Source organism: Spea bombifrons, chromosome 1 (assembly GCF_027358695.1).
Source record: "Spea bombifrons isolate aSpeBom1 chromosome 1, aSpeBom1.2.pri, whole genome shotgun sequence".
NCBI lineage: Eukaryota > Metazoa > Chordata > Amphibia > Anura > Pelobatidae > Spea > Spea bombifrons.
The window spans coordinates 163,942,679-163,966,709 of NC_071087.1; the positions used below are offsets into that span (position 1 = coordinate 163,942,679).

General features: G+C 50.3%; 1 protein-coding gene across 1 annotated transcript in view; it reads left to right on the forward strand.

The window, feature by feature from the left end:
- Window positions 1–1,341: 1,341 nt before the first annotated feature.
- ARID3C (AT-rich interaction domain 3C) overlaps window positions 1,342–24,031 on the forward strand; it is a 48,756-nt gene continuing 26,066 nt past the window's right edge. Inside the window, exons 1-2 of the mRNA XM_053448812.1 lie at window positions 1,342–1,380; window positions 6,184–6,876. Coding sequence (XP_053304787.1) covers window positions 1,342–1,380; window positions 6,184–6,876 — 732 coding nt within the window. The remainder of the gene's footprint in view (window positions 1,381–6,183; window positions 6,877–24,031) is intronic.

The following is a 24,031-nucleotide window of genomic DNA, read 5'->3' on the forward strand; positions in this document are numbered from 1 at the left end:
GTTACGGCTGCTGCTTCAAGACTGATAGCATTTTTTGGGTCATTAAAATCGGTTTCCCTGGAAATGAGATTTTTGTGTTTTTTTTCCACCCTAATTTCCCTTAATTGTGAAAAACGCAGAATGCGGGGATTCGACGGCTCAATATCTCTCATCAATGCCGGTCCGGACAGCGGGGGGGGGGGGAGCTGGGGGGGGCTTTAAATTATATATATATATCCTTTTGAAATATTTTTTTTAAAAGCAGGATTTTTCCAAACTTTGCTCCCGAGAAATTTGGAAAAATGTGTTAGTATTTCTAACAAAAAAAGTAACATTTTCATTAAAGAGAAACAACCGGAAAGTAACCGAGCGCGGGATTCACACCAAAAATGACAAAAAACTGGAACAAGCAACAAAAAATAAATACAAATAAATAACAAACCCAGATATTATTAAAATATTTAAAAAAAAAAAAACAGAAATGAACAAAAACAAAAAATACTAAATATATATATTAAAATATTAAAACATTATATATATATATTTCTATATGGCAGTGAAGGGGTTATTGCATGTGTGGGATCTCCCTGATGGGTTGCAGGTCTCTCTGTCTCTCTCTGTCTGTCTCTCTTTCTCTCTCTCTATCTGTCTGTCTCTCTCTCTCTCTGTCTCTGTCTGTCTCTCTCTGTCTGTCTGTCTCTGTCTGTCTGTCTCTCTCTGGGCTGTCACTAACCCTGCCCTCTCCATATATCACTCCCTGTGACAATCTGGTAGCAAATCGGAGCAGAGGGGGCAGATCGCTCACTCCCAGGGTCACTCAGCCTGCTTAACACTTGTTGCAAAAAAAAAGAAAAAAGAAAATAGAGCAAAAAAAAGGAGCGAGAGAGACAGAGAGGAGAGAGACAGAGGAGAGAGAGACAGAGAGAGAGAGAGAGACAGAGAGGGGAGAGACAGAGAGGAGAAAGAGACAGAGAGAGAGACAGAGAGGGGAGAGGCAGAGAGGAGAGAGAGACAGAGAGAGGGGAGAGACAGAGAGGAGAGAGAGACAGAGAGAGGGGAGAGACAGAGAGAGGAGAGACAGACAGAGAGAGGGGAGAGACAGAGAGAGGAGAGACAGACAGAGAGAGGGGAGAGACAGAGAGAGGAGAGACAGACAGAGAGAGACAGAGAGAGGGGAGACACAGAGAGGGGAGAGGAGAGAGGCAGAGGCAGAGGGCAGAATCCGTCCGCGGCTCCGGGGCAGGGGTCCGGCTGGATGCGGGGCCGGGGCAGACCCTCCGCGCAGGGATAAGGCTGGGGCTGCCGGCTGAGTTATTGGAGAGGAAGCTCCGCGGATCGCAGCCCGGGAGGAAGATCTCCGGCATGGCTGAGAACACCAGCCTGGCCAGCAAGTCTGCCCTGGTAAGTGGAGCCCCGGGGGACCCTGGAGGGGCATTAGGGGGCATTAATGGGGTTAATCGGCCTCTGTTGGGTTAGATTGGGTTGTTGCCCCCCCTGCATGCGTGTAACTCCCCAGCCCTGATACCCCCCCCGTGGGGCTGATATTGTGCATCTCGTGTATTTATAGAATAGTTTTATTTTTAAACACAATCGGGTAACTTTGTAACACGAAGCATGCTGTCTGCTGTCCCTTTAAACCATCCTGCAGCCCAAGGGCATGTGCCTGGGGCAAATAGCCATCAGATGGGGGCACGGTGCGTGTCATCGGTCCGCGGACCCCTCTGTACTGCCCTGTCCCGGGCTGGGAACGCCGCGCGCTCCGAGCTCATTTACACCAAACTCAGACTTTTGGTTTTATTTGTAAAAGTCATTTTTATTTTAAATTTGCCCCCCCCCCATGCCAGCTTTTAAAAGGGCTGTGTGTATGAGAGGCAGAGTGTGAAAGGGTTAAACCCGGTATGTTGGTTTGGGAATGATTAGAGATCCAGTCACTGTAGTAATAGGTAACTAACCCCCTCTCGCCCTCTCGCCGCGTTTATATATTTACTTCTTAGTAGTAAACTCGCCCGGGAGCTCTAGAACAGGGTCAGGAGCGGGGAGCTCGGCAGGGTTTTTACCGTCTCCGCTCTTAACCATAGCGACAGAGCCCTAAAACTACTACCCACCGATTAATGCGTCCGCACGTCCGATATCACGACCACGAAACAAACCGCAAAATCCCCAGGTTTAGAATCCGGGACGGGAAATGTAACGAAACTTAAAATTCCAAAATTTGGGACAAACGTTCCTTCCAACCCAGTCCACGGCGGCTGCGCTTCACAGAACGGTGGGTTAGTGCCAGGCAGCAAAGTGTTAAATGCCTTTCATAATGTTAGTTCCTTTTACCTCATATCTTACTTCTTCACGGCGTAACGGGTTTAACATCAAGGAGATCAGTTCTGTTTGAGGCATCTGATCATCTATATAACAATTAATAAGTTATATAATAAGTGATCAGCAATATAATAATTAATAACTGACATAATAAGTGATCAGCGGAATAATAACTGATCAGCGGTATAATAATAATAAGTGATCAGCAATATAATAAATTATAAGTGATATAATAAGTAATCAGCAGCATAATAATAATAAGTGATCAGCAATATAATAATAAGTGATATAATAAGTAATCAGCGGTATAATAAGTGATCAGCGGTATAATAATAATAAGTGATCAGCAATATAATAAATTATAAGTGATATAATAAGTAATCAGCAGTATAATAATAATAAGTGATCAGCAATATAATAAATTATAAGTGATATAATAAGTAATCAGCAGTATAATAATAATAAGTGATCAGCAATATAATAAGTGATCAGCGGTATAATAATAATAAGTGATCAGCAATATAATAAATTATAAGTGATATAATAAGTAATCAGCAGTATAATAATAAGTGATCAGCAACATAATAAGTAATCAGCGGTATAATAATAATACATGATCAGCAATATAATAAGTGATATAATAAGTGATCAGCAATATAATAAGTGATATAATAAGAGATCAGTGGTATAATAGTAATAAGTGATCAGCAGTATAATAATAATAATATAATAACTGACAAGCGATATAAGTGATCAGAAATATAAATAAAAAATAATAATCAATAATGAATGTAATAAGTGAACAGAGATATAATAATTGCGCTAAACTCGTAATAACGGATAAGTGAGTATAAGTGATAAGTGATGTAATAATCGATAAGTAATATAATATGTGATCAGGAATATAATAATACCCAATATAATAATCGATAAGTGATAAAATAACTAATAAGCAATATGATACTTGATATGCGATATAAGTGATGTAATAATTGATAAGTGATCAGCAAAATAATTAATAAGCATACAATAATCAATAATATAATAAATGCGGGCGTCACTAAGTATCATTTTGGTTTTTGGTTACATTTTTTTTTAGAAAAGGCTCCCGATAAACGACCCCCAAAAACAGAAATTCGGTATTTTGCATGGATTTTACCAATTGCGTAATTTATCATTTTTACCAAAGGAAGCATTTAATTTGGGATTCAGTGAGATTTGGAAATCAGCTTTTAAATTCAGGAAATGTTCAAGCAGCGTCCAGAAACACGTTTTTCTATCGATTTCGAGATTTTATTGCTTGGCCTCGGACTTCGTTCTCCTGAAATGAAAAATTCCTCTAAATAAAAATAAAAAAAGTCTCTCCTAATGAAATAAGTGAAATATTATTAAAATCCAGTGACTTTTTATTAGTAACGGCGACAGAACGGGGATTACGATTTCATTTTTAACCTCAAAGTCCGTCGGTCGTCCGGAATACGCCTGTGATTAACCCTTTCATTGCTGTTCGAATTTGTTAACGCGTTCTCCTCGTTGGTTAATATCGCGCGGGGATTATTTCGCAATATTCCGTGTGATGAAAGCCAAGAATAACCTTGAGGTTCCGCTGTCATCAGAGCCATCGATAAGAAGGGGCAGAAACTATCCCCCAAAATGCCCCAAATGCCCCAGAAACGGAGCCCGAGAAACGCCAACGCTGGTTCCTTGGACCAGAGAAAGATTTTGCGTATAAAAAGCCCCAAAAGTCGGATTTTTAGCGGGTAAAAGTCACTCATGTATTTTAGTGAATCTCACGGGACGGCGTCGGTTAAACGAGGTGTCGGGGGCTGGAGAATCCGAGCCCCCGCTTCCTCTCTGTTAGAGCCTCGTTAGCGCTCGTCGTGTCCCTTTACGGGATCCGGGCGGATCACACGGAATGGATCACGGGGGACATGCCCCCCCCGCCGCCCCCAGGGGGGTCCCGATTTGGGGGAATCCGGTAAACCGGCCCCCACTTTTTTTTCCGAATTAAATGGACGTTAATATCAATTTATTTTTTTTACCATTTCCAGACCCAAAATTAAAAATGAAATGGATTAACCCCTTCCTCACCGCGGAGAGCCGAAGGATTCAGAACCGCCCCAAATTCTATATATATAAAAAAAGCCTCCGTTTTCTTTAGAAATTGTTCCTTATTTTTTGAACGTGGGTGGGGGAGGGGGGGAGGTCCGATATGTCTACATTTTACTTAAATCTAAAACTTGTCCGACTTGTTACAACTTTGACAACAATGAGGTCAAGCGAACCGAGGAGCTGACATTTGTCTACATAGCGGGCGATTACCGTAAATCAGCGCGCTAACTGCCTGCGCTCCAATAACCAATCACAGCGGCCAGAAAACATTAACGCCCCTCCCCCCACACACTGATTCTTATATAAATTATTAAAATGAAATATCGGAATGTTAAAAATAGGTTTCAGCCGAGAAGACCCTTTTTTTGGTCCCTTTTTCCGTAATTTCCAAATTTCATAAGAATAATTCTATTTTTGTGTGAAATTCCAATATTTGGGGTCAACATTTCTATTAATCCCAGAATGTTAGAATTTCTTTTAAAAAAAAAAATGTAAACTGGGATTTAGATAATTGGGGGATTTGCATTTTTTTTTAGCTTTCAGAAAAAAAAATAATTTTAACAAAATTTTAAAAAAATTATCCCGAATCAGCTGGCGCTATTTAAATAAAGATTAACCGATAATATATTTTCTAACCCAAAAACGTCTGAAATCCTGCACAAATCTTAAACCCTAGTTTTTTTTTATTAGCCATATAGAATAATTCCACAATTTTTAAGATGTATTTAAAAAAAATTTAAAAAAATTACAGGAAATGGTGAATTTTATTTTTATTTGCAATATTCAAAATCTTAAAACAACTTTATTATTAAAAGAGGATTTCTATAATTTCCCTAAAATTACAAATTGAAAGATGCAAAATAACTTTTTTTTAAAAACGATTTTTCTATCCTTTTCCCCCGAATAAAAATAATAATAATTAATAATAATAATAATTAAGAATAATTAATAATAATAATACTGCGGGGATCGTTCGATTTCCTGATGAAATTGTACAGAAATTGTCCGTTTCCGGTATAAATTTAAATAGAATTCTATCTGCAGGGGGTGCAGCCGGATAGCCAATCGATGCGCAGCTTGTTACCGAGGGGCAAGAAGCCCGATTGTGACCCCAAAACCACCCCAAAGAGTTTTTGTGACGAGGATTTTTCTGTGGCTGTAAATGTTATTTAATGTACAGAGGAAAGTAGATCGATGCAGTATGAGTGCACACTCAGTACTCGGAGACAGGTGGGCGCTCGGCGCTGATATAGTACAGAGACAGGTGGGCGCTCGGCGCTGATATGTGCAGACAGGTGATGATGTGTGAGGCTGTATACTCTGTATTGTAATAACCTCTTTGTTTTTCCCCCTCCCCCGACGCCTTTCCTTTTCTCTTTTCCTCTGCTTCCTCTTCTTCCTCTATCTATTTTTACTTCTCTTTTCTCGTTTCTTTCTTCCGTTTTTTTCACCCCATTAATATACTTTATCATTTTTATGCTAATACGCATTTCTGTGGCTCGTTTTCCCGTAATTGGTGTTCGTTCTCCTCTCTTCCTGTTTGTTTGTTCGTTTATTTGTTTCTTGTCTCCTTTCCTCCCCCAACGTGTTACTTTCTCCCGCCGCGGTGTCATCTGCCTGCTGCCCCCAAACCTCTGACTCCTCTCCTCTTTCAATCTGTTTCTACCCTCCCTTCTTGCCCCCGCGTTTACTGCCCCTCTAACTCCAAATTCCCGATCTCTTGGTCTGTTCTCCTTTCTTCGCCCCACTTCTACCCCCAACTTTCCCCTCTGCCTCTAGCAGACTGCCTTCTCTTCTCCCCAATCTCTCCCTTCCCTTCTCGTTTCCGCTTCTTCCCACAACTCGTCCCCTTTCCCCACACCCCGTCCCTCGCAGACTTCTCAGGCGGTCTCTGCCGGTGGCGGCGGCGGCGGCGGTGGGATGAGGCTGGAGGCCGTCATGGAGAACCTGCAGCGGCAGCAAGCGGCGCGTCTCGCCCTGGAGGAGAAGATGAGGCAGGAGAAGGACCGGGAGCTGCGCTCTATGGTGGAGTCACGGATCCAGCAGCAGGCGCTCGCCATACGGCAGTACCAGGCCGCGGTGAGGGCGGCGGCGGCCGCGGTGGCCACTTCTCCCTCAAGTTCAGCCACCGCTGGGACAACCGTAACCGGCCCCGGAGTGACCCAGCTCCGGCCCCCTCTTATATTCCAACGGACAGCCCTTCAGAGATCGGAGGAGGACGAGACAAGAAACAGGAGCGAGGGGGACGAGGGGGACGATTACGACGATGAGGAGATGGATGATGAGGAAGGCGAGGAGGACGATGGCGAGATGTCCTCAGGCTTACAGCAGCCCGGTTCTCCTCGAGACGGGGCGCCTAGGGTCGGTCCCCCCCAAATCCCGATGAACTGCCCCCCGGGCCAGTCACAAACTGTCTCGCCCAATGAGAACCCGGGGCATCACGAATGGACCTACGAGGAACAGTTTAAGCAGGTAGGCGGCCATCTTGATGCATATTATTGGGGTTTGGTGGTGGTCGGGGTGTCGGCGTCCGGTGGTTTTGGGGTAAATTCTATGTTTTTTGCCAAGTAGCCGGAATATTCCATCAGTAGCCCAGGAATCGTTTGTTTGAAAGTTATTATATTATATATTATGTGTAAACCAGGGGCCCCGGCAGCAGGGACGCTCGCCGGTCGCCGGTCACATTCTCACTGAATCGGCCCGTTTAGCGGAAACGAGAAATGATGACTCTGCAAACCTCTTCGGTCGCGTGAAGTGACTCCGGGGGGCCGGTATCAGAACGTATCAGAACAGCAGGCGCGGGAAGATGGGGAGCGCGTGCGGCCGCTCATTGCCGGTATTTGCCTCCATTCCGGAACGTGCCGGCAGCTTCTGCCCCTCTGTGAATGCGCTTTATCGGTTATTACCCCGTCGTAGGGCGGCTTCTGAAGCCTCATTTAAAGACTACGGGTGTGGAGAGAGGGGGCAACCGTGTCAGTAACCTCTCACCGTGACCTGGAGGGGGGTATAAAGGCGTCGCAGGCGTGAAAATGGGGAGGAAGAAGTGGAAGCAGAACGTCAGAGACCGACGCACATAGTAACTGCGAGTCTGCTCTCCACGGGCCGGAGGGCCGAGCCGCCGCAGCTAGATGGCTCTGCTTGTTTAGCACCTGCGAGCCCCTAATCCCCCGAGTGCCACGGGGGGGCTGCAGCCGCGTTACGGAGCAATTAGCGGGGTTAAAGGGATGTGGTTAAGGGATTTCTGGTAAATCCCACGCCCCGCAGAGACGGTATCTGTAACCCTCAACAAATGAGCTTTATAGGGGACCCAAATCGCACTGACATTCTTTTTAACCCTTGTGGTGCCTGAGGGTGGCGTTACATGGCGGGGTTAACCATTTGTGGGTCTCTTCCCAGACCAGGACACCCCCCCTCCTGTCTTTATTGCCCCAGAGAGGAGATCATTCGATGGATGAGGATTTTAGTCTTGAAAGTCTGTTTATCCTAAAACACTAAAGTGCAGAAAGTACAGAGACTGAGACGGGATGGGAGGAAGTTTTACTTTACTGAGAGGGTGGTAGATAAGTGGAGCAGCCTCCCAGCAGAAGTGGTAGAGGGTAATACAGTGAGGGTATTAAACATGCGTGGGGTAGACATACGGCTCCTGAATCTAAGACGAGACGATTACGGTTTGCAGCAGTCTCGGGTTTGGCTTTCCTTGTCTGTCTCGGCCGCGGGGGGGGGGTCACTCTGTTGTGCAGCGCCACGGACTGTGTCGGAACTATTCTATAAACTCACAATGATTAGAGTGATGCCGCGTGGGAAGCGTGTGCTGCCAGTGCATGGGTCGGGGTGCTGCTGTTGTTACAGGTGTCGGTGGGCCGGGGTGGGCCGGGGCAGGATGGGGGGTAATAGTTTAAAATGAACTCTTATGATGGAAGGAAAGTAAACCTGCATTGTTAACTCTTCACTTGCTGAGGACATGCGACAAAAATCTGCACCACGTGCCAAGCTTATATGTGTATAGGGGCGCTCGGGGCAGTATACGGGGCGCTCGGGGCAGTATACGGGGCGCTCGGGGCAGTATACGGGGCGCTCGGGGCAGTATACGGAGCGCTCGGGGCAGTATACAGAGCGCTCGGGGCAGTATACGGAGCGCTCGGGGCAGTATATGGTACCGGCAAAGTATATAGGACTGCTTTAGTATATGCTACCAGGTCAGTATATGGTACCGGGTATCTATAGGGAGAGCTCTCGGGTCAGTATATGGTACCAGGGCGGTATAAGGTACCGGGGCAGTATATGGTTACCGGGTCGGTATATGGGATGTTTGGGGCGGTATATGGTACCGGATATAGTGTCTGTCTGTTTAAAGCTGTTAATAAGGTTGTAGTAACCTGAAAGGGTTAATGCGTTGCCGTGGGCGGCTCTGTGGCCTGAAAGGTCACCAAAGGTCATTGTTTGGAGCAGGACCTGCATGTTTACTAAACCTGCTCACAAAGGGGAGGAAAAACAAAGAATTCAAAGTATGTTCCTGTGCAAGAGACAACGGAGACGAGCGAGCGTTACTAACGGTCAGACGGTACAGATAAATGCGTGACCGGCCCCCTATGCTGTATAGATAAATCAGTGACCGGCCCCTGTATAATGTATAGATAAATCAGTGACCGGCCCCTGTATAATGTATAGATAAATGCGTGACCGGCCCCCTATACTGTATAGATAAATCAGTGACCGGCCCCTGTATAATGTATAGTAATATCAGTGACCGGCCCCTGTATAATGTATAGATAAATGCGTGACCGGCCCCCTATACTGTATAGATAAATCAGTGACCGGCCCCTGTATAATGTATAGTAATATCAGTGACCGGCCCCTGTATAATGTATAGTAATATCAGTGACCGGCCCCTGTATAATGTATAGATAAATGCGTGACCGGCCCCCTATACTGTATAAATAAATCAGTGACCGGCCCCTGTATAATGTATAGATAAATCAGTGACCGGCCTCCTGTATAATGTATAGATAAATCAGTGAGCGGCCCCCTGTATAATGTATAGATAAATCAGTGACCGGCCCCCTGTATAATGTATAGATAAATCAGTGACCGGCCCCCTATACTGTATAGTAATATCAGCGACCGGCCCCTGTATAATGTATAGATAAATCAGTGACCGGCCCCGTATACTGTATAGATAAATCAGTGACCGGCCCCGTATACTGTATAGATAAATCAGTGACCGGCCCCCTGTATAATGTATAGATAAATCAGTGACCGGCCCCCTGTATAATGTATAGATAAATCAGTGAGCCGGCCCCCTGTATAATGTATAGATAAATCAGTGACCGGCCCCTGTATAATGTATAGATAAATCAGTGACCGGCCCCCTGTATAATGTATAGATAAATCAGTGACCGGCCCCCTGTATAATGTATAGATAAATCAGTGACTGGCCCCTGTATAATGTATAGATAAATCAGTGACCGGCCCCTGTATAATGTATAGATAAATCAGTGACCGGCCCCCTGTATAATGTATAGATAAATCAGTGAGCCGGCCCCCTGTATAATGTATAGATAAATCAGTGACCGGCCCCTGTATAATGTATAGATAAATCAGTGACCGGCCCCTGTATAATGTATAGATAAATCAGTGAGATGCCCTGTATAATGTATAGATAAATCAGTGACCGGCCCCTGTATAATGTATAGATAAATCAGTGACCGGCCCCCTGTATAATGTATAGATAAATCAGTGACCGGCCCCTGTATACTGTATAGATAAATGCGTGTATCGTCGTTAGAATGTGAAATCCCGTTGTACGGCGCCGCAGAATATGATGGCGATATCCGGATGAATAAATAACGTTCCCGGCCGCGTTCTGGGAGGAAGATTTATTTATGTAGCGCCTGCAGATTGCGTAGCGCTGTACACATTCCTGTATGTAACGGAGAGGAGGGATCAGCGCTGCCGGGGGCGACACCGCGTGACTGATCCAGACGTGTTCGGCCACCACGGCCCCCTGCCCACACCTATCACCCTGAGTCCCCCACCTGCGGCCCCCCGTCTCACGCCTATCATCCCCCCACACCCGGGGCCCCCTGCCCACGCCTATCACCCTCAGCCCCCACCCGTGGCCCCCTGTCTCGCACCTATCACCCTCACGCCCCCCATCTCACACCTATCACTCTGACGACCCCCCCTGTGCCCTCCCAGCTCACGCCTATCACCCTGAGCCCCCCACCCGTGGCCCCCTGTCTCACGCCTTCGGTTTATTGGGAGCCGTAAACGTGGATTATTGGCTTCCTCTTCCATTAGCCGAGGTGCAGAAAGGAAATGTCTCTAGGAAGAGGCCGAATGAACCTGATAAAAGCCTCTAATGTGACAGCAGATTTGAACCCCCCCTCCGGACCTCCTAGACCACAGAGACCCCCGAGACCTCCCCGTATTAAACACGCATGGGATAGACATCCGGCTCCTGAATCTAAGACGAGACCAACGACTGATTAAGGTTTGAGTCGTTACAGCAGGAGAAGCGGGCGACTAGACGGGGGCCGGATGGGGCCGATCTGCCGGCGGGTTCTGGGTTATAATTTAAAGAGGACACTCAGCTGTCTGATGGACCCTTTGAGCAGTTTGCGATTAGTTATCTAAGTTACCAGCGAGACGCCCGGCCCCGCTTCCCAGTAGAAGAGGTCAGTTGAGCAGGATCTGGGATACGATGTATCAAAACACATCCACCATACAGGAAGTGACATCAGAAATCAGCGCGGATCTCGGATACGATGTATCGAAACACATCCACCATACAGGAAGTGACATCAGATATCAGCGCAGATCTCGGATACGATGTATCGAAACACATCCACCATACAGGAAGTGACATCAGATATCAGCGCAGATCTCCGAGATGATGCATCGAAACGCAGACATGATACAGGAAGTGACATCAGAAGTCAGCGCGGTTCTCCAATGTACAGAAAAGCAAAAAATAAAAGCTTTTGAAATTTCCCTTTATTTAAATATAATAAACAAAATTGGGAAGAAAATGTGAATTTTTCGAGGATAATCTATTTATTCTGGTTTTCTTTTAAATTTAATTATTATTTAGAATAATCTGCAGATTAACCCTTAAAATACCAGAAATTCCAAACTTTTTTTGCTTGTTTTATATAGAATTCTGTGGATTTCACTTAAAACGGGTCGGTTCCTAAATTTTATAATTATTTGACAAAACTGACTTTTTTTTTTAAACCCAAAAACCCCTAATTGGCAAGTAAACGATTTGCCGTCTATACCGTGCCATAGGGGCTCCGGGGCCCCGAGTGTCGCATTTACCCCACCTGGGCTATCTGCTGCCCTTCCCCCCACCGGCCCTCCTGCTGTGGGCAATGTGAAGAATTTAACTGGTAGCTGACAAGTATCAGCTAAACCATAAATAATTCCCTCAGCATAAAGGACAGGGCTATTAAATGGTGAAACCAGATGAGCCGCATTCCCCACCCCCCTGCACCCCCCCCCCGCACGCACTCTCTATTAAATCCCATGATGTCACGCCACCCCCTCCCCACCGACATTCCTGTTTAACCCCTTCAGTCCGGACACGCCTCGGCTCTGGCACAGAACGGGTTAACCAGAATAAAGCCCACTTCTGGGGGGGGGGGTCTCCCCAACGGACCCGGAAAGTCAGGATGCTGGCATGGATCATCCGAACCTGCAGAGCTGACACTCTACACCTAGCATGTGTCTTACACAGCATACGTGCCAACCTCCCCGTTTTTTGGGGACTTTGTATTTCTTCTCGGATGCGGGTGATGGGAATGTATCCGTCATGATAATAATAATAATATAATAATAATATATAATAATATAATAACATAATAATAACATAATAATAATATAATATATAATAATAATATATAATAATAACAATATATAATAATAATATAATAATGTATATAATAATATAATAATATAATAATAATATATAATAATAATATAATAATATAATAAAAATATTTAATAATAATAATATAATAATATAATAACAATATATAATAATAATATAATAATAATAATAATAATATAATAATAATAATATAATAATAATATAATAATGTATATAATAATATATAATAATAATAACGACAGAAATTGATTAAATATTCTGAAAGTCGTTAAAAACGTCGGCCGTCCTCCAGCTGGGTTTATTTTGCTTTTAGTTGTGTTGAGCCAGACCACAAGATCCCATCAGATTCACTCATTATAATTTACTCCTGGAATAATAACTCGTTTAAATCCCCCTCACTGTATTACCCTCTACCTCCTCTGCTGGGAGGCTGTTCCACTAGTCCACCACCCTCTCAGTAAAGTAACTTCCTCCCGTTCCGTCCCTGACGCTCTCGTGTTAGATTCCGGTGAAATAAGGGGAAGCGTGTTTGATCTGTTTGTGAATACACGCTTTGCACACGTGAGCTTGTACTCTCACCTTATGGCACTTTTATACAAAGTTCCTGCCCAGAATGGTGGGCTCCTGGGGGCCCCGCACGTGAGCTTACACTCTCTGGAGCCGCGCAGTGACAGCGTTTAACCCCGCGGGGCTGGGGACTCGGCGGCTCCTGCTCTCCACGTGTTTTTCTGGCCCCCGTCCAGCACAGAGGAAGCGTGCGAGGATTTCCTCCCCGACACACGCAGCGCGACACCTGCCCACGGCCCCCCCGCCGATAACCCCCGGGGGCATTCCCCGCGCGCCTCCTCAATCTGCCCCGGGGGGGGGGTTACCACAATTAACCCTTTCATCACCAGAACACCCCAAATATCAAGATTTGGTCATCTGACGTCATGTGTGCCACGGATGGGGGGTATTAAATTCCCTGCCCCCACCGACAGGGTATAATTACCCCTCCATACCACCCCATATTACCCTTTAACCCCAGAATGGCCAGAATTCATGTCCAGAGCAAATGCATTAACCCATTGCTGCTGGTGTGAGTCGCGCAGGCGCCGCGGGGGTCCCTCTCCGGACAGTCACACGCGAGAGCGCCGCTGCCGGACTGTCACACGCGAGAGCGCAGCCGCCGGACTGTCACACGCGAGAGCGCAGAGGCTGGACCGTCACCGTCCTGTTCTTAGCATTATGCTGGATTATTCCTCCCCATTAATCCCCCCCTCCCAGCGCACCGAGCTGTTTTTGCCCCGGGGCATTTTCTGCGTGAGGAAGAGTCAGGCGGAGGTTAAAGGTTGAGTCAGGGTGAGCGAGTTTAGTAAATAAGGCCCCGGAGTCGGGGAAGTTACTCTTTGGTTACTCTTTGTTTGGGGTCATCTCTTTGTGTCACTTTTGGGGGGTCGGGGTAACTCTGGGGGGGTCCTGAATCCCCTTCTCTCTGTGGGGGTGGGGGGGGCTGCGTCTTCCAGCAAATGTCTCTCCGGAGCCCAAAGTGACTCCGGCAGGGGTGGTAACAGCCTCTCGGAATCTTTCTCATCTGCCGGGGGCCGGTGCGGAGCGTGGTGCAGGGCAGGCAGGGCCTCACTTTACTTCTGATCGGTGCTTCCACTCGGCCTCCGTCACATGAGACGCGCCGCGCATGCATCCGCCGCACAGCTGCCACGAAAACAGCTGCCACGTGTCCGTAACACGCGTGACGGTACTCATGTGCGTGTCACCCGTCAGCTTAATGGGCACAATGTATGGGCAGCTGCTCTGGTGCCCGTCTGCCCGCCCTTCCCTTAGTTGCCATGGAGACAAGACCACTTTTAGACCCTTTTTATATAGGGAGTGCGAGTCGCTGGGGCAGTTACACAGAGCCGGTATATGCCGGTGCGAGTCGCTGGGGCAGTTACACAGAGCCGGTATATGCCGGTGCTATCGGCCGGTGCCAGTCGCTGGGGCAGTTACACAGAGCCGGTTTATGCCGGTGCGAGTCGCTGGGGCAGTTACACAGAGCCGGTATATGCCGGTGCTATCGGCCGGTGCCAGTCGCTGGGGCAGTTACACAGAGCCGGTATATGCCGGTGCTATCTGCCGGTGCGAGTCGCTGGGGCAGTTACACAGAGCCGGTATATGCCGGTGCTATCGGCCGGTGCGAGTCGCTGGGGCAGTTACACAGAGCCGGTATATGCCGGTGCGAGTCGCTGGGGCAGTTACACAGAGCCGGTATATGGCGGTGCTATCGGCCGGTGCCAGTCGCTGGGGCAGTTACACAGAGCCGGTTTATGCCGGTGCGAGTCGCTGGGGCAGTTACACAGAGCCGGTATATGCCGGTGCTATCTGCCGGTGCCAGTCGCTGGGGCAGTTACACAGAGCCGGTATATGCCGGTGCTATCAGCCGGTGCCAGTCGCTGGGGCAGTTACACAGAGCCGGTATATGCCGGTGCTATCAGCCGGTGCCAGTCGCTGGGGCAGTTACACAGAGCCGGTATATGCCGGTGCTATCGGCCGGTGCCAGTCGCTGGGGCAGTTACACAGAGCCGGTATATGCCGGTGCTGTTGGCCGGTGCCAGTCGCTGGGGCAGTTACACAGAGCCGGTATATGCCGGTGCTATCAGCCGGTGCCAGTCGCTGGGGCAGTTACACAGAGCCGGTATATGCCGGTGCTATCAGCCGGTGCCAGTCGCTGGGGCAGTTACACAGAGCCGGTATATGCCGGTGCTATCGGCCGGTGCCAGTCGCTGGGGCAGTTACACAGAGCCGGTATATGCCGGTGCTGTCGGCATGTCCCCCGGAATAATAAAGTCTTCCGTTAAAACCTTTACTTTGACAGAGGTGTAAAGTTACGCAAGCCTCAGAGACCTCAGAAGTCTCTTGTTGGGATGGAATGAGTATGGGGGGATCCTCGGAGCGGCCCGGTTGCCGGGGGTTACCGCCGCGTTGCCGTCTCTGGCAGCCGCCGAGGGATTTCCTAGAAAGTCAAAGCTTTTGGTTTTTTGCCAGAACTGCGTGGAAAGCGGCCAACGCTGGAGAGCGGCCGACAGTAACCCTGCGCTGCCGGAGACAGATCGCGCATGCGCAGCCCCTGCAGCACCGCTACCAGTCCGATAACAGAAGCCGCCCTGATCACCCCCCGGGGGCCCCCGACCCCCCCTCCCCCGGGGCCCCCGGCCACTCTGGCCCCAAAACCTATGCATTCTGCATTAATTTTCCTCACGGGTCAGTGTGTTGATTTGTATATCGCCAGCATCCCACGGCGCATGGACACGGAAAGGCCATATCCGAGCTCTCCAGCCAATGGCCCCCGGGGGCCACCAAAAGTTGCTTGAGCACAAAAAAGTGGTTTGGTGCAGGTTTATGCCATCACCATCATGGTTCAGTTGGTTGCTATGGTGATAGGACTGATTTTGCCCCAAATCCTCTTTTTTAATGGCTCCTGTTGTTAGTCCTGAAGCAGCGTCTCTAGGATTTCTGTTACGCGTTCAAAAGCCACACGTAGTTACCTTTACTTTACTGAGAGAGTGGAACAGCCTCCCAGCAGAGGTGGTAGAGGGTAATACAGCGAGGGGATTAAACATGCATGGGATAGACATACGGCTCCTGAATCTAAGACGAGACCAACGACTGATTAAGGTTTGAGTCGTTACAGCAGGAGAAACGGGCGACTAGACGGGGGCCGGATGGGGGCCGATCTGCCGGTGGGTTCTGGGTCTCTGTGCTGTCGGCCCTGCCAATGTACGGATCAAATCGCAGACTATACCCCCAGCAGTAAGTCACAGAACGCCCCCCAGTTGCCCCGCCCCCCCCCCAGTTGCCCCGCTGCCCCCGGGCTGTGGGTTTAATGATCTGCAGGGATGGAGAGATCAGCGTTTTTAATGAGGGGTCTATAAATGATGTTAAATATTAAATGCTGCAGCGGGGGGGGTATTTAATCGGGGTGGGGGGGAGCTCCGGGGCAGATGGGGTATCAGGTGACCCCAAGAAGTGCAGAGAGGCCAGAATATGGGCAGCGTACTGATGATGTGGCTGCCTGGGGATTGTGGGAGTTGGGGGTTTCAGCCTCTCGTACGTTCGGTTGGTACGTGGAATTTGTTACCCCCTTATCTTTCCTTGCTTGTTGACCACCTCTTCTGGTAAGTCAGTCCATGCGTCTTACTCTCATTTGTGCCAGAAGAGATGGTCTTTTAGGGGAGCGGCCCGTACAGCCACGAAACCGAGGAGCTCCCTCCCCCGATATCTCTGATAGGTCAGTACGAGACAGTCAGTGGGCAGAAGAGCTCGCAATCAGTGTTACGCGTGTTGTTCAGGCCCAGTCAGCAGCCTGTGCCCTTCTCTCTGCCCTTCTCTCTCTTTCCTTCTCTCTCTGTTCTTCTCTCTGTCTTCTCCCGGCTCTCCGCCGGCGTCACGAGGGGTTAATAGCAGCGGATAAAGTAAACATTAACTTTATTAACGTGGAATTTCGTTGTCGTTAAATTGGAATTCTGACACTTACAGCTTTACAAGGTCAGAAAATCCGCCCCCCCCCCCGGGCAGGAGTCAGGGCGGGAAGGGGTTAAACCTCCCGTTACTGGATTGGCCTCGGGTCAAATATATAAAAAAAATAAAAAATAGTTTTTTTTTGTAAGCCGTAAAAAATCACATAAAATCTGTAAAAATGTCCAGTTAACCGTTTCCGCCGAGCAGGGGGGGGGGCACCGGCGGGGAAGTTACCGGAAACAGCGGAATCTTCCGAGGAGACAATCCGGACGCCGAGTTTCCACGGTTACTGACGGATTCGAGAGCTTCTTAGGGTTTTGGCAAAAAGTCAGAGCAGAGTTACTGAGCGGGTGGCAGATTCTCTCTCCCCGTCTCTCTCCTCTCTCCCCGTCTCTCTCCCATCTCTCTCTCTTTTCTCTTTCCCCCTTCTCTCTCCCATCCCCATCCCCTCTCTTTTCTCCCCATCTCTATCTCATCCCCCCTCTCCTCTCTCCCATCCCGTCTCTCTCTCATCCCCTCTCTTCTCTCCCCATCCTTTCTCTCTTCACTCCCCCCCTCTCTTCTCTCCCCGTCTCTCTCCATCCTCTCTCTCTTCACTCCCCCCTCTCCCCCTCTCTTTGTGTTGAGCCCCCGTAGAATGTTGGTGTGAATTCTATAAGGAACGTGCCGATGATGTGATTGGTGCTGAGTGTAGCTGGAAGGGTTAAACCCGAGCGGATCTATGGACGCTATTTGTGATCCGGCTGATTAAGGAGCGGATTGCGGCGGCGGCGGGTAGACTTTGCCCCGCTCTGTACACAATGTACTCTATAAAAGCTGGATTTACTAATTGGGGCAGATAGGGGCAATAAAAGCTCGATGACTTTGCCCTTGGGATCCTCCGTCTCTGGGGACAGGTTTGATATCAAGCAGCATGGCCAGGAGAGGGTTAATCCCGTGTTTATAAGGTGAGGATATGGAGCGCGGCCCAGGGGGCTACACCAGATACCCCGCCACAGCACCCGATACCCCGGGGGGCTACACCAGATACCCCGCCGCAGTACCAGATACCCCGCCGCAGCACCAGATACCCCGCCGCAGCACCAGATACCCCGCCTCAGCACCAGATACCCCGCCGCAGCACCAGATACCCCGGGGGGCTACACCAGATACCCCACCACAGCACCCGATACCCCGCCGCAGCACCACATCCCCCGGGGGACTACACCAGATACCCCGCCGCAGCACCAGATACCCCGCCGCAGCACCAGATACCCCGCCGCAGCACCAGATACCCCGGGGGGCTACACCAGATACCCCGCTGCAGCACCCGATACCCCGCCGCAGCACCAGATACCCCGCCACAGCACCAGATACCCCGGGGGGCTACACCAGATACCCCGCCACAGCACCAGATACCCCGCCACAGCACCCGATACCCCGGGGGGCTACACCAGATACCCCGCCACAGCACCAGATACCCCGGGGGGCTACACCAGATACCCTGCCTCAGCACCAGATACCCCGCCCGCCGTGGGGCTATTACATTGGGACTGTTTACATATGAAGATAAGCAAACGCCGCGGGAGCAGCAGTCAGATTGACTTCCTGTTCTCGGGATCGGCGGGATTATTCCTCCCCATTGTTGTTGGGGCTGATTTGCTCCGACAGCCTTAGAGGAAAGAATGAGGAAAGCCGTGGAGTTTAGGGCAGGGGCAGTTATTCTTTCCGCGGGTTTTGCATCTGCCCCGGACCACAGCCCTGCAGGGGTAAAATAGGCCATAAATTTAAGAGGAGATTTCTCCAAAAACAATAAATCTGGATTTCTCCCCAAAAAACAAAACTACAGATAAGGTATATATGTGACTTTGCTGAGTGGGTGGTAGATGAGTGGAGCAGCCTCCCAGCAGAAGTGGTAGAAGCTAATACAATGAGATTACGGGGCCCAGAGCTGACAGAGCAGCTTAAGGGCCGCTATGGAGGTTGCGCAGGCTCAGCACAGACGGCATTGGAAGGCGCTGCGTGATGATGTCATATCCTGGCGCTGCATGGGCAGCACGGAGGGTAAATATGTCGCTGGCTGCAGTGTGATGCCCCTCTTGCCCCTCCCCCTCGGGGTAATTAAAGAGAATGTCCGGGTTTTGAGTTTAAATAACAGGCCTCATCAGGCCACCACTTGAAAGGCGACCTCTGACCCCTCGCTGCCTGGCCGGCACCTTGTTATTTTAGGTCAGGGGTGATAGATGAGGGGCTCACACCTGTTCACGGCCGCTTTAACCCTCGGTGGCCGGGAACGAGTCGCTCCTCCTGTTCTCTGTGTTTATGGGAAGTTGTTGCCTCGGGGCAGGGGGGTAAAAGAATGTAAGAAACAGATGGTAATAAAGACCCCCCCCGGGGTCTCTGATGTCCGCCCGCGCTGTATGCATGCGTTAAGGGGCAGAGCGCATGTCTGAGGCCTCCATATGATAGATTGTAAGCTCATGGGCCCAACCCTCTGTTACTGTATGTTTGGCACTCTGAGCTTACACTCTAACCGGACGTTATTCCTCTGCCACGTTCACTGACAGATCTGACGAGGTGGCGAGGTGACGGGGAGGGTGACAGGGGAAGTGACGGGGTAACGGGGAGAGTGACAGGGGAGGTGACGGCTGAGGGTGACGGAGGTGACGGGGTAACTGGAAGGGTAACAGGGATGTGACGGGGTAACGGGGAGAGTGACAGGGGAGTGATGGCTGAGGGTGACAGGGAGGTGACGGGGTAACGGGGAGGTGACAGATTAACGGGGAGAGTGACAGGGGAGGTGACGGCTGAGGGTGACAGGGAGGTGACGGGGCAACGGGGAGAGTGACAGGGGAGGTGACGGGGTAACGGGGAGGGTGACAGGGAGGTGATGGCTGAGGGTGACAGGGAGGTGACGGGGTAGCGGGGAGGGTGACAGGGAGGTGACCCTTTGGGTAAACGTGTGGCCCCGGGGCTCTTACCTCAAGGGCCAATTACCTTTCACCCGTTCGGCCCCCGTAACGCAGCGTACCCCGGATCCATCGAAAACTCAGACGCATGAAGCGGATGATTCCCTTTTTCCGACTTCCTGGGCGCTCCGCTCGGCGGGGGGGTGATGGGGGGGCTCTTGTTGTTTCTTGCTCAGGACACTGGGGAGGACTAATTGATCCTTCCAGGAATGTCTGACCGATAAACATCTCCCATAAACTTTATTATTCTCCGCATTTCTTGTCGCTTCATGTGTGTGTGTGTGGGGGGGCATCAATTAACCCATTCATTTCCAGCAGGAGATACAAAATATCTGATACTCCGAAGGGTTAATCACGACATTTAAATACCTGGAATAATAATTGGCTGACTGGAGGCTGAGATGGGATGGAAGGAAGTTTTACTTTACTGAGAGGGTGGTAGATAAGTGGAATAGACTCCCAGCAGAGGTGGTAGAGGGTAATACAGTGAGGGGATTAAACATGCGCGGGATAGACATACGGCTCCTGAATCTAAGACGAGACCAACGACTGATTAAGGTTTGAGTCGTTACAGCAGGAGAAACGGGGAGGAATTACTATTTATTGGTGGATGTATCGCTATCATATTCTGCAGCGCAGTACAATGAGCCCCCCCATGATGCCCCTGTGAGGTGACTTGTAGTGAAGTGACCCGGTGGGCTCAGTAGCTGCCCCCCCCCCCTACGGGGCTTCTTTTGATGAGTCCTGCACACACAGGGTGGCGCTCATTTGCCCCGGGGGGGGGTCTGTTGTGCTTAACAAAGGGTAGAATGTGACGGGACGGTAATTGCACCTGCGCCGCCCGGTCTTGCCCCTGTAAATGTTTGAAGGTGATATCAGGGGGTAATAAGAGGAAGCGCGGCGGGGAGAGCAGATGGTGCGGCCGTGACTCAGCCGGTGTCGCCCCGATGCCCCCGGGGGGCTCTCACATACATCACAGGGAAGGGCTTCCCGGAAGCCGCGCTCTCTGCCCCCGGGGGCTAAAGGGGCAAAACTCCCTCCTAATCAAACACCCGTTCTCTCTCATTTCTCTCGGGGGGGGGGGTTAAGTGAATAATCTCTGCACTCGCGCCCCGCATTTATTGCCCCTTTTAAATGTTTGTGTTAACCCTTTAAATGCTGGATGGGGGTCGCCCCAAAAGTTTTCTTTTGTAAAGAAGTTTTTCGATGTCTGTAATAATGTTTGGACGCCGCTGCTGAATCCGACCAATCGCTGTGATTTATGCGTGCATTAAACGGGGGGGGCGGAGGAGCGCAGCATTAAACGGGGAGAGCGGAGGAGCGTGGCATTAAACGGGAGTAGTGCGGCATTAAACGGGGGGGGGGAGCGGAGGAGTGCAGCATTAAATGGGGGAGAGCTGAGGAGTGCGGCATTAAACAGGGGAGAGTGGAGGAGCGCGGCATTAAACGGGAGGAGTGGAGTAGCGCGGCAATAAACGGGGGGAGTGGAGGAGCGCGGCATTAAACGGGGGGAGTGGAGGAGCGCGGCATTAAACGGGGGGAGTGGAGGAGCGCGGCATTAAACGGGGGGAGTGGAGTAGCGCGGCAATAAACGGGGGGAGTGGAGGAGCGCGGCAATAAACGGGGGGAGTGGAGGAGCGCGGCATTAAACGGGGGGGAGTGGAGTAGCGCGGCATTAAACGGGGGGAGTGGAGGAGCGCGGCATTAAACGGGGGGAGTGGAGGAGCGCGGCATTAAACGGGGGGAGTGGAGGAGCGCGGCATTAAACGGGGGGAGTGGAGGAGCGCGGCATTTCCGCCCCGGAAACCCCGCAGACAGGAACGGCTCTGCAGACTCCGCACGCTTCAGATCCGCTGTCAAAACATTCTGCCCCGCCATCCCTCTCTGGGGCAGCAGGGAGAAATATCTGCAGACAGCGGGGGCAGAATATCCGCAGACAGGGGGGGCAGAATATCCGCAGACGGGGGGGGCAGAATATCCGCAGGCGGGGGGCAGAATATCTGCAGACGGGGGGGCAGAATATCCGCAGATGGGGGGGCAGAATATCCGCAGACGGGGCGGGGGGCAGCCGGCCGGCAGCTTGCAGCGCGATAATCCCGGGATATCCGTGTAAACGTTTCCGCAGCGCGTGGCCAAAAAGTGCAAGTTTGTTTAGTGATCTTATATCAGATTTCACAGCTGGTGAGGTCGCCGAGACAGTCCTGCCGACAGCTCCGTGTTCTGTGTGTTACATGCGTGCGCGGGAATTATGCAGTGAGTTAGTGATGAGCGTGCGCAAGAATTATGCAGTGAGTTAGTGATGAGCGTGCGCAAGAATTATGCAGTGAGTTAGCAATGAGTGTGAATTAAGCAGTGAGTTAGCGATGAGCGTGCGCAGGAATTATGTAGCAAGTTAGCCATGAGTGTGCGTGGGAATTATGCAGTGAGTTAGCGTTGAGCGTGCGCAGGAATTCACAGTGAGTTAGCGATGAGCGTGCGCGGGAATTATGCAGTGAGTTAGCAATGAGTGTGAATTATGCAGTGAGTTAGCGATGAGCGTGCGCAGGAATTATGTAGCAAGTTAGCCATGAGTGTGCGTGGGAATTATGCAGTGAGTTAGCGTTGAGCGTGCGCAGGAATTTACAGTGAGTTAGCGATGAGCGTGCGCAGGAATTATGCAGTGAGTTAGCGATGAGTGGGAATTATGCAGTGAGTTAGCGATGAGCGTGCGCGGGAATTATGTAACTCTGTAACTCTTTGTACATTCTGAGTCTGCCCCGGATTGCTCTGGCACATTGAGTGAGACTCTGCAGAGTTGGCAGGCAGCGGCGGCAGCTTGGTGGCGATGCCGCGCACGCACTCGTCACTTTCCCGTCGGCTGGATCTCCGCCATGAGATTGCACAGGAGGGGGAATCCCTCGCACACGCCGGGCCTGGAGCTCGTCCAAGGTTCACGCCGGGGACAATGCGACTCCGCAGGCTGCATGCGCTGCCTCGTTGTTACATAACCTGCCACACACACACACTACTACTACAACCCGGCACAGCCGCCCTGCCACCCCGGCCCCCACACAGCCGGCTTAACCCTTACAGCTGCGGGGGGTCAGGCTTTGCAGGCTGCTGAGATGTGGGACACGGGCCGGTCCTTGTAATGAAATGAAATTAGCGGGTTTTGCTGTTTTCACCCCATTTCCCAGCGTGCAGACTTTTACATTACTAAGAAGTGGTAGATGTATGGAACAGCCTCCCAGCAGAAGAGGTAGAGGCTACCAGACGGGCGAGTGTGGGGTTAGGGTGGGGAGAAGGGGCAGACGGGCGAGTGTGGGGTTAGGGTGGGGAGAAGGGGCAGACGGGCGAGTGTGGGGTTAGGGTGGGTAGAAGGGGCAGAGGGGTGAGTGTGGGAAGAAGGGGCAGAGGGGCGAGTGTGGGGTTAGGGTGGGGAGAAGGGGCAGACGGGCGAGTGTGGGGTTAGATTAAAGGGTGAGACCCAAAGCGGTAATTTCCAGAACTATATTTCCTCCTCTCCTGTTCTCTCTTTCTACCCTCTCACATGCCCCAGCCTCTAATTTACCCCCTTCCTGTAACCCCCCTCACTCTCCCTGCCCCACGAGACCGCGAAGCTCCCTCCCCGTGATGCTCTCCTCTCCCCGTGAATAATTAATGTCGTGTCATTTCCTGAACACGTGCCGGCGCGGCCTTTTAATATGTTTAATATATAATGAAGTCTTTAACCCCTTCACTGCGGGGTAATTACTGCTGGGTTGGGAAGGACCATACGGGGCAGTTTTGAAATCTGCTGCAGAAACCTCTGATGGTTTTCCGCCCCGGTATTTAGAGAATGACTGCTTTCTATGTAATAAATAAGAAAGCGTTTTTCAGCATGACGGGGGAAGCAGTTCTTTGTTGCACGTTCTCAGATGAGCACTTCCTGTTTCCTTATAGGAAGTGAGGTGTACAGCGTGTGTCATTTTACATGTAAAGCTTTTAAAATGCGTATAGTTTTGGGTAGGAGAGTTAGTCCACACATGAGCTAGCCTCCCAGGAGAGATGGTCCAGACTCAATTGATGAAGCTGTCGGCGGCTAATACAGCTGTGGCCTCCCCCGACTACTGAGCCGCCGTTCAGCGGTCATTGACAGAATTTTACAGGACGTTGGGGCGCAGAGGGAACATAAGACCCCGCGGGGCTCAGAAATACCCCCCCCCCCGAATCAGGACACCCCAGAATATTAAGCCGGTGGCACCTCGGGGAGGAATAAGCCGGCTCCCTGCCATCATCAGCTGAACGGATCCCTGTATGAGAATCCCGGCGGTGG